This window comes from Rhinoraja longicauda, chromosome 9 (genome assembly GCF_053455715.1).
Source record: "Rhinoraja longicauda isolate Sanriku21f chromosome 9, sRhiLon1.1, whole genome shotgun sequence".
Lineage (NCBI taxonomy): Eukaryota > Metazoa > Chordata > Chondrichthyes > Rajiformes > Arhynchobatidae > Rhinoraja > Rhinoraja longicauda.
The window spans coordinates 57,205,929-57,220,065 of NC_135961.1; the positions used below are offsets into that span (position 1 = coordinate 57,205,929).

At 46.0% G+C, this 14,137-nt stretch overlaps 1 protein-coding gene across 15 annotated transcripts in view; it reads right to left on the reverse strand.

Annotated features, from left to right (window-relative positions):
• Positions 1–14,137, reverse strand: part of LOC144596779 (nesprin-1-like) — a 468,061-nt gene that overhangs the window by 287,164 nt on the left and 166,760 nt on the right. For all 15 annotated transcript variants that reach the window (XM_078405564.1, XM_078405576.1, XM_078405565.1 and 12 more), the window contains 6 exons: positions 13,871–14,021; positions 9,190–9,348; positions 6,964–7,146; positions 3,893–3,994; positions 2,633–2,836; positions 2,337–2,544 (listed from right to left, as the gene is read on the reverse strand). In XM_078405564.1, the coding sequence (XP_078261690.1) occupies positions 2,337–2,544; positions 2,633–2,836; positions 3,893–3,994; positions 6,964–7,146; positions 9,190–9,348; positions 13,871–14,021 (1,007 nt within the window). The remainder of the gene's footprint in view (positions 1–2,336; positions 2,545–2,632; positions 2,837–3,892; positions 3,995–6,963; positions 7,147–9,189; positions 9,349–13,870; positions 14,022–14,137) is intronic.

The following is a 14,137-nucleotide window of genomic DNA, read 5'->3' on the forward strand; positions in this document are numbered from 1 at the left end:
CTATCCTTAAGAGCTCTATCCAGCTCTCTCTTGAAAGCATCCAACGAACTGGCCTCCACTGCCTTCTGAGGCAGAGAATTTCACACCTTCACCACTCTCTGACTGAAAAAGTTCTTCCTCATCCCCGTTCTAAATGGCCTACCCCTTATTCTTAAACTGTGGCCCCTTGTTCTGGACTCCCCCAACATTGGGAACATGTTTCCTGCCTCTAATGTGTCCAATCCCCTAATTATCTTATATGTTTCAATAAGATCCCCCCTCATCCTTTTAAATTCCAGTGTATACAAGCCTAATTGCTCCAGCCTTTCAACATACGACAGTCCAGCCATTCCGGGAATTAACCTAGTGAACCTACGCTGCATGCCCTCAATAGCAAGAATATCCTTCCTCAAATTTGGAGACCAAAACTGCACACAGTACTCCAGGTGCGGTCTCACCAGGGCCCGGTACAACTGTAGAAGGACCTCTTTGCTCCTATACTCAACTCCTCTTGTTACGAAGGCCAACATTCCATTGGCTTTCTTCACTGCCTGCTGTACCTGCATGCTTCCTTTCAGTGACTGATGCACTAGGACACCCAGATCTCGTTGAACATCCCCTCTTCCTAACTTGACACCATTCAGATAATAATCTGCCTTTCTATTCTTACTTCCAAAGTGAATAACCTCACACTTATCTACATTAAACAGCATCTGCCATGTATCCGCCCATTCACACAACCTGTCCAAGTCACCCTGCAGCCTTATTGCATCTTCCTCACAATTCACACTACCCCCCAGCTTGGTATCATCTGCAAATTTGCTAATGGTACTTTTAATCCCTTCATCTAAGTCATTAATGTATGTCGTAAATAGCTGGGGTCCCAGCACCGAACCTTGCGGTACCCCACTGGTCACTGCCTGCCATTCCGAAAGGGACCCATTTATCCCCACTCTTTGCTTTCTGTCTGTCAACCAATTTTCTATCCATGTCAGTACCCTACCCCCAATACCATGTGCTCTAATTTTGCCCACTAATCTCCTATGTGGGACCTTGTCGAAGGCTTTCTGAAAGTCGAGGTACACCACATCCACTGACTCTCCCCTGTCAATTTTCCTAGTTACATCCTCAAAAAATTCCAGTAGATTTGTCAAGCATGATTTCCCCTTTGTAAATCCATGCTGACTCGGAATGATCCTGTTACTGCTATCTAAATGCTCAGCAATTTCGTCTTTTATAATTGACTCCAGCATCTTCCCCACCACTGATGTCAAACTAACTGGTCTATAATTACCCGTTTTCTCTCTCCCTCCTTTCTTAAAAAGTGGGATAACATTTGCTATCCTCCAATCCACAGGAACTGATCCTGAATCCATAGAACATTGAAAAATGATCTCCAATGCTTCCACTATTTCTAGAGCCACCTCCTTAAGTACCCTGGGATGCAAACCATCAGGCCCTGGGGATTTATCAGCCTTCAGTCCCATCAGTCTAGATAGAGCTCTTAAGGATAGCGGAGTCAGGGGGTATGGGGAGAAGGCAGGAACGGGGTACAGATTGAGAATGATCAGCCATGATCACATTGAATGGCGGTGCTGGCTCGAAGGGCCGAATGGCCTCCTCCTGCACCTATTGTCTATTGTCTAAGAGGTGATTTATGAGAGGTGCATAAAATCATGAGGGGCCGAGAAAGGGTGATTGCACACAGTCATTCTCTCAAGGTTGTAAAATCAAGAACTAGAGGGCGCGAATTTGAGATAAGACGGGAAAAGATTTACTAGCAACCTGAGGGACAGCTTTTTCACACAGGGACTGGCACAGATATGTCTAACGAACTGACCAAGGAAGTGACCTTTGAGGTAGGTACAAAAGCAACATTTATAAGACATTTAGGGTAGTTGCATGGATAGGACAAAGGGATACGTGTCAAATGCAGGCAAATGGGACTAGCGCAAATGGGGAGCATGTATGAGTTAGGCCAAAGCCAGGGCCTGCTTTCATGTTGTTTGCCTCTATGGCTTGGAGAACAAATATTAATGGCACGGTGGCGCAGCAGTATAGTAGCTGCCTTACAGCGCCAGAGATTCGGGTTCGATCCTAACTATGGGGGCTGTCTGGATGGAGTTTGTACGTTCTCTCTGTGACCCCGTGTGTTTCTCCAGGTGCTCCCGTTTCCTCCCACGCTCCAAAGACGTACAGGTTTGTAGGTTAATTGGCTTCTGCAAAACTGTCCCTAAAGTGTAGGATAGTGCTGGTGTACGGGGTGATCGCTGGTCGGCGCGGACCCGCATGGGCCACAGGGCCTGTTTCCGCGCTGTATTTCTAAAGTCTAAAGTCAGGTGTGGCGTTCCCCTCACCATTGACGTGCTGCTCCAGCGCCTCCTGGAGCCTGCCTTGGGTTTTGGAGGACAGCTGGTTGACAGACTCGTACTGTTTGATCAGCCCGGTGACCCAACTGCCCAACCCCTCCAGCTCCGTGGAGTGGTACTTCCGACAGAGGCCGTTGAGGTTCTCTCGAGCAGAGTCGATCCTGCCCTGCTGGTTGACCAGCTCCAAGTCCAGCTCCTGCGGCGACAAGAAGGAACAGTCAAACATGACGACAAGGGCAGGTGCATGCAACTGGCCTGGCCGCTCGGTCATCCCAGCTCTGTACCTTCACTTTTCTCAGGTCGTTGAGATCCTGGCTGCTGGCACAGGCAGTGAGCGAGTGCTCCACTGTGTGCAACCACTCACTAAGATCCTGGATGTAGCTCTCCATCTGACTCTTCTGGACTCGAAAATCCTTCAATGTCTCCTTTGCCACCTCAGATACTTCCTGCGCATGATCCAACTTCTTCTGGGAATCAGCTTCCACTGCCTGCAGGTACAGAGCGGGTGATCACTTGCAACAGGAGCCATGTTAATCACCTCATAGAGTCATAGACAGTCATGCAGCATGGAAGCAGACCCATCTGCCCAACTTGCATGTGCCATCCAAGATGCTCCATCTACACTAAACCCACCTGCCCATATTTTTCTAAACCCTTCCTATCCATGTACAGTTCCAAATGTATGTTAAATGTTTCTATGGTACCTGCCTCAACTACCTCCTCTGGCAGCGCGTTCCATATACCCACCACCCTCTGTGTGAAAAGGTTCACGTGTTCTCTGTACTTTGGTCCAATTATTGCTACTTTTACAGTCCTGTCGGGTCTTGTCTCGAACAGGAAGTTTTTGGAATAGAAGTGCATAATTCCTTGAAAGTGACTTTAGAGGTGGACAAGGTGTTGAGGAAGACATTTGGCATGCTGGCCTTCATCAGTAAAGGCATTACTATGAGAAATAGTTTACAGCCTTGAACCAACTTAGATTAATTGTTGATCCTTATATCATTGAACTGGAGGTATGTTCGCTACCTTCAGACTTTGCGACTGGATTGAATAAGGGGCTTCTGACCCAAACTATGAAACTGAGAAACAAAAGGTGCACCTCAAAGAGAGCTAGACCTAGTAATTAGACACAAAGCTGGCAACTTAAAATTATTATTCAGTGGGATTATCCAAAGAGTTCGTCTTAGTTTATTGTCACGTGTACCATGGGAGAGCGAAAAGCTTTTGTTGCGTGCTAACCAGTCAGCAGAAAGGTAACACATGATTACAATCGAGCCATTTCCAGTGGAGAGATTCACAACAAGGGAATAATGTTTAGTGCCAGCAAAGTCCTATCAAGGATAGTCCGAGGGTCACCAATGAGGTAGACAGTAGTTCAAGCCAGTGTCAGGGTTTCCAGCAAAGTTCAGCACTACAAGAGCCAGCACCTCTATGCAACTTTCCCATCCACACCCTGTAATGGTCCTTGCAATTATGAGCCTCTTGTTTACGTCGTAAAAGATGATCAACAGGGGTGACAAAATATGTAGAAGACCTTTGCTTACCTGGAGTACAGGTGGAGCCTCCTGACATTTGGCTACCTTTATCAGTTCACTGATTTTAGATCGTAGGCACTTCATCTCCTCCCCTTTGCTTTGGACCTCAGGCTAGAAGTCAATGACAGAGAGAGAAGGTATCAGAGACCAATACTTGACTTGTGTCATCGGCAGCCTCAATGTGTTTTGAGCTAAAATGCTCTTGGAGGAATATTAAAAGACAGGAGAGTGGTACTGAACTATTGAGCCCAAAAGGGCAGAATGTTTGGAAATAGAAAGTTATTTATTCGCAGTGAATGGAAGGGCTCTGGGGAGTGTTGTTGAACAGAGGGATCTAGCAGTGCGGGCACATAGAATGGTCAAGAAGACTTTTGGCACACTGGGCTTCATCAGTCAGAGTATTGAGCATCGAAGTTGGAATGTTATGTTACAGTTGTACAAGGTGTGTGGCAACATTTGGGGTATTGTGTTCAGTTTGGGCCACCCTGCCATAGGAAAGATGTTGTTAAGCTGGAAAGAGTGCAGAGAAGATTTACGAGAATGTTACCAGGACATGAGGGCCTGAGCTGTAGGGAGAGGTTGAGCAGCCTAGGACTTTATTCCTTGGGGCGCCGGAGGATGAGGAGTGTTCCTATAGAGGTGTACAAGATCATGGTGGGAATAGAACGGGTAGATGCAAAGTCTCTTGCCCAGAGTAGTGGAATCAAGAACCACAGGACATAGGTTTAAGGTGAGGGGGGAAAGATTTAATAAGAATCTGAGGAGGCAGCTTTTTCCACACAGATGGTAGTGGGTATATGGAATGAGTTGCCAGAGGTAACTGAGGCAGATACCACAGCCACTTTTAAAAGACGATAGGACAGGTGCAATAACAGGAAAGGTTTAGAGGGATATGGACCAAGCACAGGCAGATGGGACTACTTTGAGAAGTCGCACCTTGGTTGGCATGGGCAAGTTGGGCCGAAAGGTCTGTTTCCGTGCTGAGTGACTCTGTGATTCTATTTTTTAAAAAGGGTCACTGGCCGAAGAAAGAAGGGATCGTGCTAAAGCCTTAGTGAAAGCATCTCTTTACAAGTCAAAACAAATTAAAGAGGAACAGAGAGAGAACAGGGTTTAGTACAAGACATAAACAGAAAGTCAATCCAAGAATGGTACGGAACAAATTGCAAAGACCAGCAAAAAACATGCGATAATCAGCTGACTCAGCAGAATTACTGATTGTAAGATTCCACTGGAAACATTTCATTTACCAGGAATATCAAATCAAGAATTATAAATATTGAAGTCGTTTCTAATGAGTCCCACAAAGTAGTCAGCAGAGATTTTACCTCAAAAGTAGTGACTGTGAAGGGGTTTTCTATCACAAGAATTGGGCAGTGCGGATTCAGTTAAGGAGAAATTAGCTGATTAGGAACAAGGGAGAAATGAACAGAAGAATCTTCGGAAAAAGCACAAATGAAGGAGCATAAAGATCCTTGAGGGAGTCCAGAACCAGGGGCCACAGTCTTAGAATAAAGGGGAGCCCATTTAAATCTGAGGTGAGATGAAACTTTTTCACCCAGAGAGTTGTGAATTAGTGGAATTCTCTGCCACAGAAGGCAGTGGAGGGGGCAATTTACCGGCTGAATTTAAAAAAGAGTTAGATAGAGCTCCAGGGGCTAGTGGAATCAAGGAATATGGGGAGAAGGCAGGCACAGGTTACTGATTGTGGATGATCACCCATGATCACAAAGAATGGTGGTGCTGGCTCGAAGGGCCGAATGGCCTCCTCCTGCACCTATTTTCTATGTTTCTATGTTTCTATCCGCAATGGTCTGAATTTCTCCTCTATTCTCTGAAATTTAAAATAAACAATTACCTCTGAAACATCTCCCCCTTATATAATTAGCTAATTTCCCCTTAAGTCTGAAGGAGGGTCTCGACCCGAAACGTCACCCATTCCTTCTCTCCAGAGATGCTGCCTGTCCCGCTGAGTTACTCCAGCTTTTTGTGTCTACCTTCCCCTGAACTGAATCTGCACTATCCAATTCTTGTGATCAAAAACCCTGTGCAATCACTGCGCTTGAGGTAACATTTATGCTGACTACTTTGTAGGACTTGTTAGTAACTGCTTCACATTTGTGAGTCTTGATTTGATATTTTTTCCTAACAAATAAATTTTCTCCAGTGTAATCGATGGTCAGCATGGACTGGGTGGGCCGAAGGACTTGTTTCCACGCCGTATCTAAACTAAACACTACACCAGCAACTATGTATAAGCTACTGTGGGTTTAGTTTTGGATGCACTACTGATTTTAATTTTGCGCTATTATGGTCCGGTTACCTGGTATTACTGATTATGAATTTATTGTATTATTGTACATTTATTTATGCGCGTTTGGCATTAATTGCCCTGCAAAGCTGTAGCAACGTCAGCGTTTCTTTGGCACATTTGACGATTATAGTTTAAAGTTTAGAGATACAGGGTGGAAACAGGCCCTTCGGCCCACCGGGTCTGCGCCGACCAGCGATCCCCGTACACTAGCACTATCTTACACACTGGGGACAATTTACAATTTTAACCGAATCAATAAGACTACAAACCTGTAAGTCTTTGGAATGTGGGAGGAAACCTGAGCACCCGGAGAAAACCCACGCGGTCACATGGAGAACGTACAGACAGCACCCGTTGTCAGAAATGAACCCTGGTCTCTGTTGGTGTAAGGCGGCAACTCTACTGCTGCGCCACCGTGCCGACCCCTTTGGTCCTTTCATCTTACAAGCTGATGTTTCAGGACCACAATCACGAGTATAGGGACATTGCCTCGTGTGCACAGTGCGGACACGATCAGAAGATCCAGCAGCAGTAATGCGACTCGCGCTGGGTGCAGACTGAACAACCCCCAACTCCAAAAACACATTCAGAAGTTGGAACTGGCAATTCAGCCTCGCCACTCGTACGTCACGCTGTAAATCTGCAAATCTGATCCCCTGACTTCGACTCGGCTGAAAGAACAGCCAATGGACAAGACTGACAAATTGCACGCGTTGAGTGAAAGCAGACGTTCATTGTCCACCGGGGTTATGCTACCGGAGCCTACCTGGAACGCAAGCAATCTGGTTTCCAGTCTCTGGCTATCGTTCAAGTTGCCAGTCATTTCATTCAGTTCGGATATGCAGCCTTTGGACCAAGTGTCAATCTCATCGCCGATGCTGATCGTGTCCTCCCATAGCGCAAGGCTCGTACTGAGCCTTTCAATGTTGCCATCCAGTCTCTCTGATACCTGTAAGGGGAGCATGCGTAGACAGCCCGCTATTAATAAAAAAAGGGCTGCACTAACTATGACCAAATTATCAAGCTCAATCATTCCGTTGTATGTGTCTGTGACCCAATCTGAGTTCCTAGCTTTGTGACGGTTGGCGTGTTATTTTACAATTGATCAGATCATTTGGAGTTTGCTTTCCAGCAGTCGAGTGAATTGCAGGCATTCCTAACTAAAGTGGCCGACTCACTTGTGGTGTAAATTGAGGGACAGTTTCCTTTGACCCCCAGCAGATCCACAGGCAATAGAGACTTTAGTGGGAACCGGCTTTTAGATACAGTGGATGTGGCGAGGATGCTTCCGGTAATGGGAGAGTCCAGGACCAGAGGGCACATCCTCAGGATAAACGGACGTACTTTTACAATGGAGATGAGGAGGGATTTCTTCAGCCAGAGGGTGGCGCATCTGTGGAATTCATTGCCACGGATTGCGGTGAAGGTCAAGATATTGGGTAACGTTAAAGCAGAGATTAATAGATTCTTGATGGTAAGGGTGTCGAAGGTTACGGAGAAAAGGCAGGAGAATGGGGTTGAGAGGGAAAATAGATCAGCCATGATCGCATGGCGGAACAGACTCGAAGGGCCGAATGGCCTAATTCTGCACCGATGATGTTGTGATCTTATGAAGCAATGGGTCACATTATTATCGGAATCAAGAGATATGGTGAGAAGGCAGGAACGGGGTACTGATTTTGGATGATCAGCCATGATCATATTATCATATCATATCATATCATATATATACAGCCGGAAACAGGCCTTTGTGGCCCTCCAAGTCCGTGCCGCCCAGCGATCCCCGTACATTAACACTATCCTACACCCACTAGGGACAATTTTTACATTTACCCAGCCAATTAACCTACATACCTGTACGTCTTTGGAGTGTGGGAGGAAACCGAAGATCTCGGAGAAAACCCACGCAGGTCACGGGGAGAACGTACAAACTCCTTACAGTGCAGCACCCGTAGTCAGGATCGAACCTGAGTCTCCGGCGCTGCATTCGCTGTAAAGCAGCAACTCTACCGCTGCGCTACCGTGCATAGAAACATAGAAAATAGGTGCAGGAGTAGGCCATTCGGCCCTTCGAGCCTGCACCGCCATTCAATATGATCATGGCTGATCATCCAGCTCAGTAACCTGTACCTGCCTTCTCTCCATACCCCCTGATCACTTTAGCCACAAGGGCCACATCTAACTCCCTCTTAAATATAGCCAATGAACTGGCCTCAACTACCTTCTGTGGCAGAGAATTCCACAGACTCACCACTCTCTGTGTGAAGAAATGTTTTCTCATCTCGATCCTAAAAGACTTCCCCCTTATCCTTAAGCTTTGACCCCTTGTTCTGGACTTCCCCAACAATCTTCCCGCATCTAGCCTCTCCAACCCCTTAAGAAAGGCAGTGCTGGCTCGAAGGGCCGAATGGCGTACTCCTGCACCTATTCTCTATGTTTCTATCTACCAGTTGCAACAACTGGGCACAAGCAATAGCATTAAAGGAGGACTGAGAATGTAACAGAGATTTATTTTCCATTGCTTTCAACAAGATCAGAGAAGAGGTTCAAGGGGCATTACTGTGGTGACTTTTGTTGGCGCCCTACATGGGACAACTCTTTACAAGCTTGTGTATGGAAAACAAAGAATCTCACCGTGTCATGTCACATGTGATAATAAAGTGTCATTCATCCGTTCATTCGTTCATTCATTCATTCATTCATTCATTCATTCATTCATTCATTCATTCATTCATTCCCGAGGAGGTATTTCTTTAGTCAGAGGGTGGTGAATCTGTGGAATTCGTTGCCACAGAAGGCTGTGGAGGCCAGGTCAGGGGATATTTTTAAGGCAGAGATAGATAGATTCTTGATTAGTACGGGTGTCAGGGGTTATGGGGAGAAGGCAGGAGAATGGGGTTAGGAGGGAGAGATGGATCAGCCATGATTAAATGGCAGAGTAGACTTGATGGGCCGAGTGGCCTAATTCTGCCCCATTCCCTCGTGAACTTACATCCAGCCACTGGTCCAAGATATTGTCCAGGTCCTGCCTTAGGGCCCCTGGGTTGCAGCCGTGAATTTTCTTCAGTTCGGCCAGCAGCTGTTTGCCTTTCGAGGTGAATCCATCCAGTTGTTCCTGACTCCCACTTACCTCGCACTTCGCCACCTCATGCTGTCCAACAAAGAGAAAGAATCAGAGACACAGGTTTGACTCAGCATCTGGCCCTGCGTTAGCATGATTCAGCTGGACCGTCTGTGACAGTTGTCTGTCAGCGGGTCATATTGTGATGAAGGAAACAGTCAAAACGGAACATAGGGACACAAAATGCCAGAGCAACTCAGCGGGTCAGGCAGCATCTCTGGAGAGAAGGAATGGGTGACGTTTTGGGTCGAGGCCCTTCTTCAGACCATTCTTCAACACAGAACTCTCTCCAAAGACTTTAGTCAGAGGGCGGTGAATCTGTGGAATTCATTGCCACAATTGACTGTGGAGGCCAAGTCAATGGGATGTTTTTAAGGTGGAGATTGGCAGTGTGGGTGTTCCGGGGTTATGGGGAGAAGGCAGGAGAATGGCGTTGAGAGGGAGAGATGGATCAGTCATGATTGAATGGCGGAGTAGACGATGGGCCGAATGGCCTAATTCTGCTCCGATGACATGAGTTTATGAGTTTTCTCACTCTCACTCCCAAGTTACACCAGGGGAAAGTATAAGATCTTGCGGCAGCACAGTGGCTCAGCTGCTGCCTCACGATACCAGAGACCTAGGTTTGATCCCCACCTCGGTTGCTGTCTGTGTGGAGTTTGCATGTTCTCCCTGTGGCGGTGTGAGTTTCTTCCGGGTGCTCCCGTTTAGCAGTGGGTTTGTCAGTTAACTTTACAAGATGTAAATTGCCCCCAGAAAGGTCTTGCCCGAAACGTCACCTGTTCCTTTTCTCCAGAGATCCTGCCTGACCTGCTGAGTTACTCCAGCTTTTTGTGTTTATTCCCAGTGCGTTAGAAGTGCATGTGAAAGTGGGCTAACATAGATCTAGTGTGAACGGGTAATCAATGATCGGCGAGGACTCGAAGGGCCGAACGGCCTGTTCCCGTGGTGTATATCTAAACTAGATATACGTCCAGATTAAGCCAAATACCAATCTTCGCACCACATCTTGGGAATATTTTTAACATGGCTTCTATTCAGATTTTCGACTTTATCACCCATATATATATATATATGTAAAATATCCACTTCATTTTCCAGCGCAAAGAAACATGAGGCGTTGCATTTTGAGAAGTCTAACCGAGGCAGAACCTACACAGTGAATGCTAGGGCTCTGGGGAGTGTTGTAGACAGAGAGATCTAGGAGTGCAGGTGCATGTTTCCTTGATAGTCAACAAGGTTTTTGCCACATTGGCCTTCAATAGTCAGAGTATTGAGTGTAGACGTTGGGAGGTCATGTTGCAGTTGTATCAGACGTTGGTGAGACCGCATTTCGAGTATTGTGTTCAGTTCTGGGCACCATGTTATAGGAAAGATGTTGTCAAGCTGGAAAGGATACAGAGAAGATTTACGAGGATATTGCCAGGACTAGAGGGTCTGAGATATAGGGAGAGGTGAAGTAGGCTGGGACTCTATTTCTTGGAGCACAGGAGGATGAGGGGTGATCTTATAGGGGTGTATAAAATCATGAGAGGAATAGATCGGGTACATGCACAGAGTCTCTTGCCTGGAGTGGGTGAATTGAGGACCAGAGGACAAAGGTTGAAGGTGACGGGGAAAAGATTTAATAGGAATCTGAGGGGTAACTTTTTCACACAAAGGGTGGTGGGTGTATGGAACAAGCTGCCAGAGGAGGTAGGTGAGGCTGGGACTATCCCAATGTTTAAGAAACAGTTAGACAGGTACATGGATAGGGAAGGTTTGGAGGGATATGGACCAAACGAGGGCAGGTGGGACTAGTGTAGCTGGGACATGTTGGCCGGTGTGGGCAAGTTAGGCCGAAGGGCCTGTTTCCACGCTGTATGACTCTATGACACTATAAGCAAGGCCCTGCTTTCAGATGATGAACACTGGGTTTGCCGCACTTACTATCTTCCAGGAACTGTCCAAGCTGAATTAGTCAACTGGTTTGAACAACTGCTAAACAAGGTTAAGGAGCTTAAAGTGATAATTCCCCAAAATATCCAATTTTCTCTCCCTTACTTTTCAACTACATAAAATGTTTAATAGAAGTGCATTAGAGATTGCACATTATGAAAATGGTTTATGTCTGTACATTGCAGTTCCATTAGGAACTTGGGAAGTACAGTCAAGGAATTAGCTGTTTGCATAAGAAGCCCCTTCCTGTTTAGTTTTAGTTTGAGTTTTAGAGATAGAGCCCTTTGGCCCACCACGCCGACCAGTGATCCCCCATACACTGGTTCTATCCTACACACTGGGGACAATATTTACAGAAGCCAACAAACCTACAAACCTGCACGTTTTTGGGATGTGGGAGGAAACCGGAGCACCCGGAGAAAACCCATGGGGTCAAGGAGAGAACGTACTCCGTTTAATCTTTTCCCCGTCACTTTCCATTAAATCTTTTCCCCGTCACCTTCAACCTTTGTCCTCTGGTCCTCAATTCACCTACTCCAGTATATAACGGATACTCCGTTCCGACCGAAGAAGGGTCTCGACCCGAAACGTTACCCATTCCTTCTCTCCTGAGATGCTGCCTGACCCGCTGAGTTACTCCAGCATTTTGTGATACCTTCGATTTGTACCAGCATCTGCAGTTATTTTCCTACAACTCCGTTCAGACAGCACCCATTGTCAGGATCGAACCTGGGTCTCTGGCGCTGTAAGGCAGCAACTCTCCTGCTGTGCCACCCTGCATCCTATTGAGAACCCATATCTTTTCAACGACTCTCATTTCCCAGAAGACAATCATTAATTTTTTTTTAAAATCATCAAATGTTAAGGCTGTTATCTTTCTTTGTAACTTCACAACTATTATGCCACGCAGAATATTTTAGACATCTTTACGTTAACGTAGAAGGTGATGAAAGATAGCTGTTTCCAAATGACAGGGTTGACACAAAATGCTGGAGTAACTCAGCGGGACAGGCAGCATCTCTGGAGGGAAGGAATGGGTGACGTTTCGGGTCGAGACCCTTCTTCAGACCTTCAATTTCAACCGGCATCCGCAGTTCTTTCCCACACATTGTTTGCCAAATGACTACTGAGTGGGCTTCACATGACTTGAGAGCCTTTGATCACTCGCCCAGGCACTCAGACAATGAATGGTTCAGATAAAGAGCAAATAAACACAATATACATTCATATGACTTATTTTGATTATGTGGGTGGCAATCTGGCAGATCAAATAAGACACAGAAGGACATGAAATCATGGAAGTCAGTGTACCTAATATAGGTAAATGGGATTACTGCAGATAGGTAGACTGGACAGCCTGCACGCGATGGGCCAAAAGGCCTGTTTCTGTGCTAATTGACTCGGGTGGCTGCAAACCCATCTTGTCAGATTAGGATTTAAATACTGAATATGGGAGAATCGGCAGCTGGCCTTTGTAATAATGGACCGTTCCAAAGCACGACCGAGATTAATGAAAATCAGAGGGTATTAACTACAAGGAGAGATTGCACAAATTGTACTGGGGTTTTTTCTGGAGCATCGGAGGTTGAGGTGAGACCTGATAAGAAGTATATAAAATTATGAGAGGCATGGATAGAGTAGACAGGCAGAACGTTTTACCCAGAATGGAAATGTCAAAGACTAGAGGGCATAGCTTTAATGTCAGAGGGGGAAAGTTCAAAGCAGATGTGTAGGGCAAGTTTTTTTTTTTTAAACACAGAGGGTGGCGGGTGCCCGGAAGGTGTTTCCAGGAGCGATGGTGGAAGCAGATACGATAGCGGCATTTAAAAGGCTATTGGATAAGCACATGGACATGCAGGGGATGGATGGAGATGGAGAATGTCCAGGCAGAGGACATTATATTGCCTTAGCATCACATTCGGCAGAGACACTGTGGGTCCAAGGACCTGTTCATGTCCTGTGCTATACCATGCTCTACGTTCTAAATACTTCCAACATTAAGCAGTGGTCGGGAGAATGAATGGGAGTTTTTGAGAAAGGGAGAGATGATGAGTCAAAGAAATTTAAGGGCCGTTCTCTCAGGGAATAGGATCAGATGGGCAAAGGCTCCAGGTGATTCTTTAGCTAAACACAATGCATTGGATTCTCACAGCAGATGCCAAATGCTGGTAATAAATAGTATTTAAATTCTACCTGAAGGGAAGGAGCAAGCCTGGAGTCTCATAATAAGTGGCAATTGTGTTAATGATGTCTTGAAGCATTACCCCATACATACCATGCATGAGATTGCCAAATCAGTTAAAGATACTAAAAGGATTAAAAGTGCTGGAGTAACTCATCAGGTCAGACAGCATCCCCAGAGAACACGGATAGGAGACATTTCGGGTCAAGACCCTTGTTCTCCAGGGATGTTGCCAGACCTGCTTTAGTTACTCCAGCACTTTGTATATTAACCAGCATCTGCAGTTCTTTCTTTCCACGTAAAGATGCTAAAAGATGGGGAAAAAACAAGGAAAATCCCCCAATCAATGTTTGCATCTGTAACACTCCCTTCCATTTGTGTCGGTCCCCTGCAGGCCAGGAATTATGCTGAAGAGGTTAACATGACACCTACCCTGGATAATGTTCTCCTTAAGTCTTCTTGATCCAGCAGAGTTGACTTGATCACAGCTACAGCTTCCGAGTTTTCAACCACTTTGAGAAGGGCAGACTTTGAGCTCTGGTAATCCCTCATCAGGGTAACCAGGCAGCTGCCTTGATCCTGACTGTGACAAAGAAACGGTAAATCAATGCGGAGACTGAAGATATTTCATGTACATATGCCACAGGGGATACAAACTAATTTATTTTGCAAGAACATTTCACGCAGACTTTTTCTCAA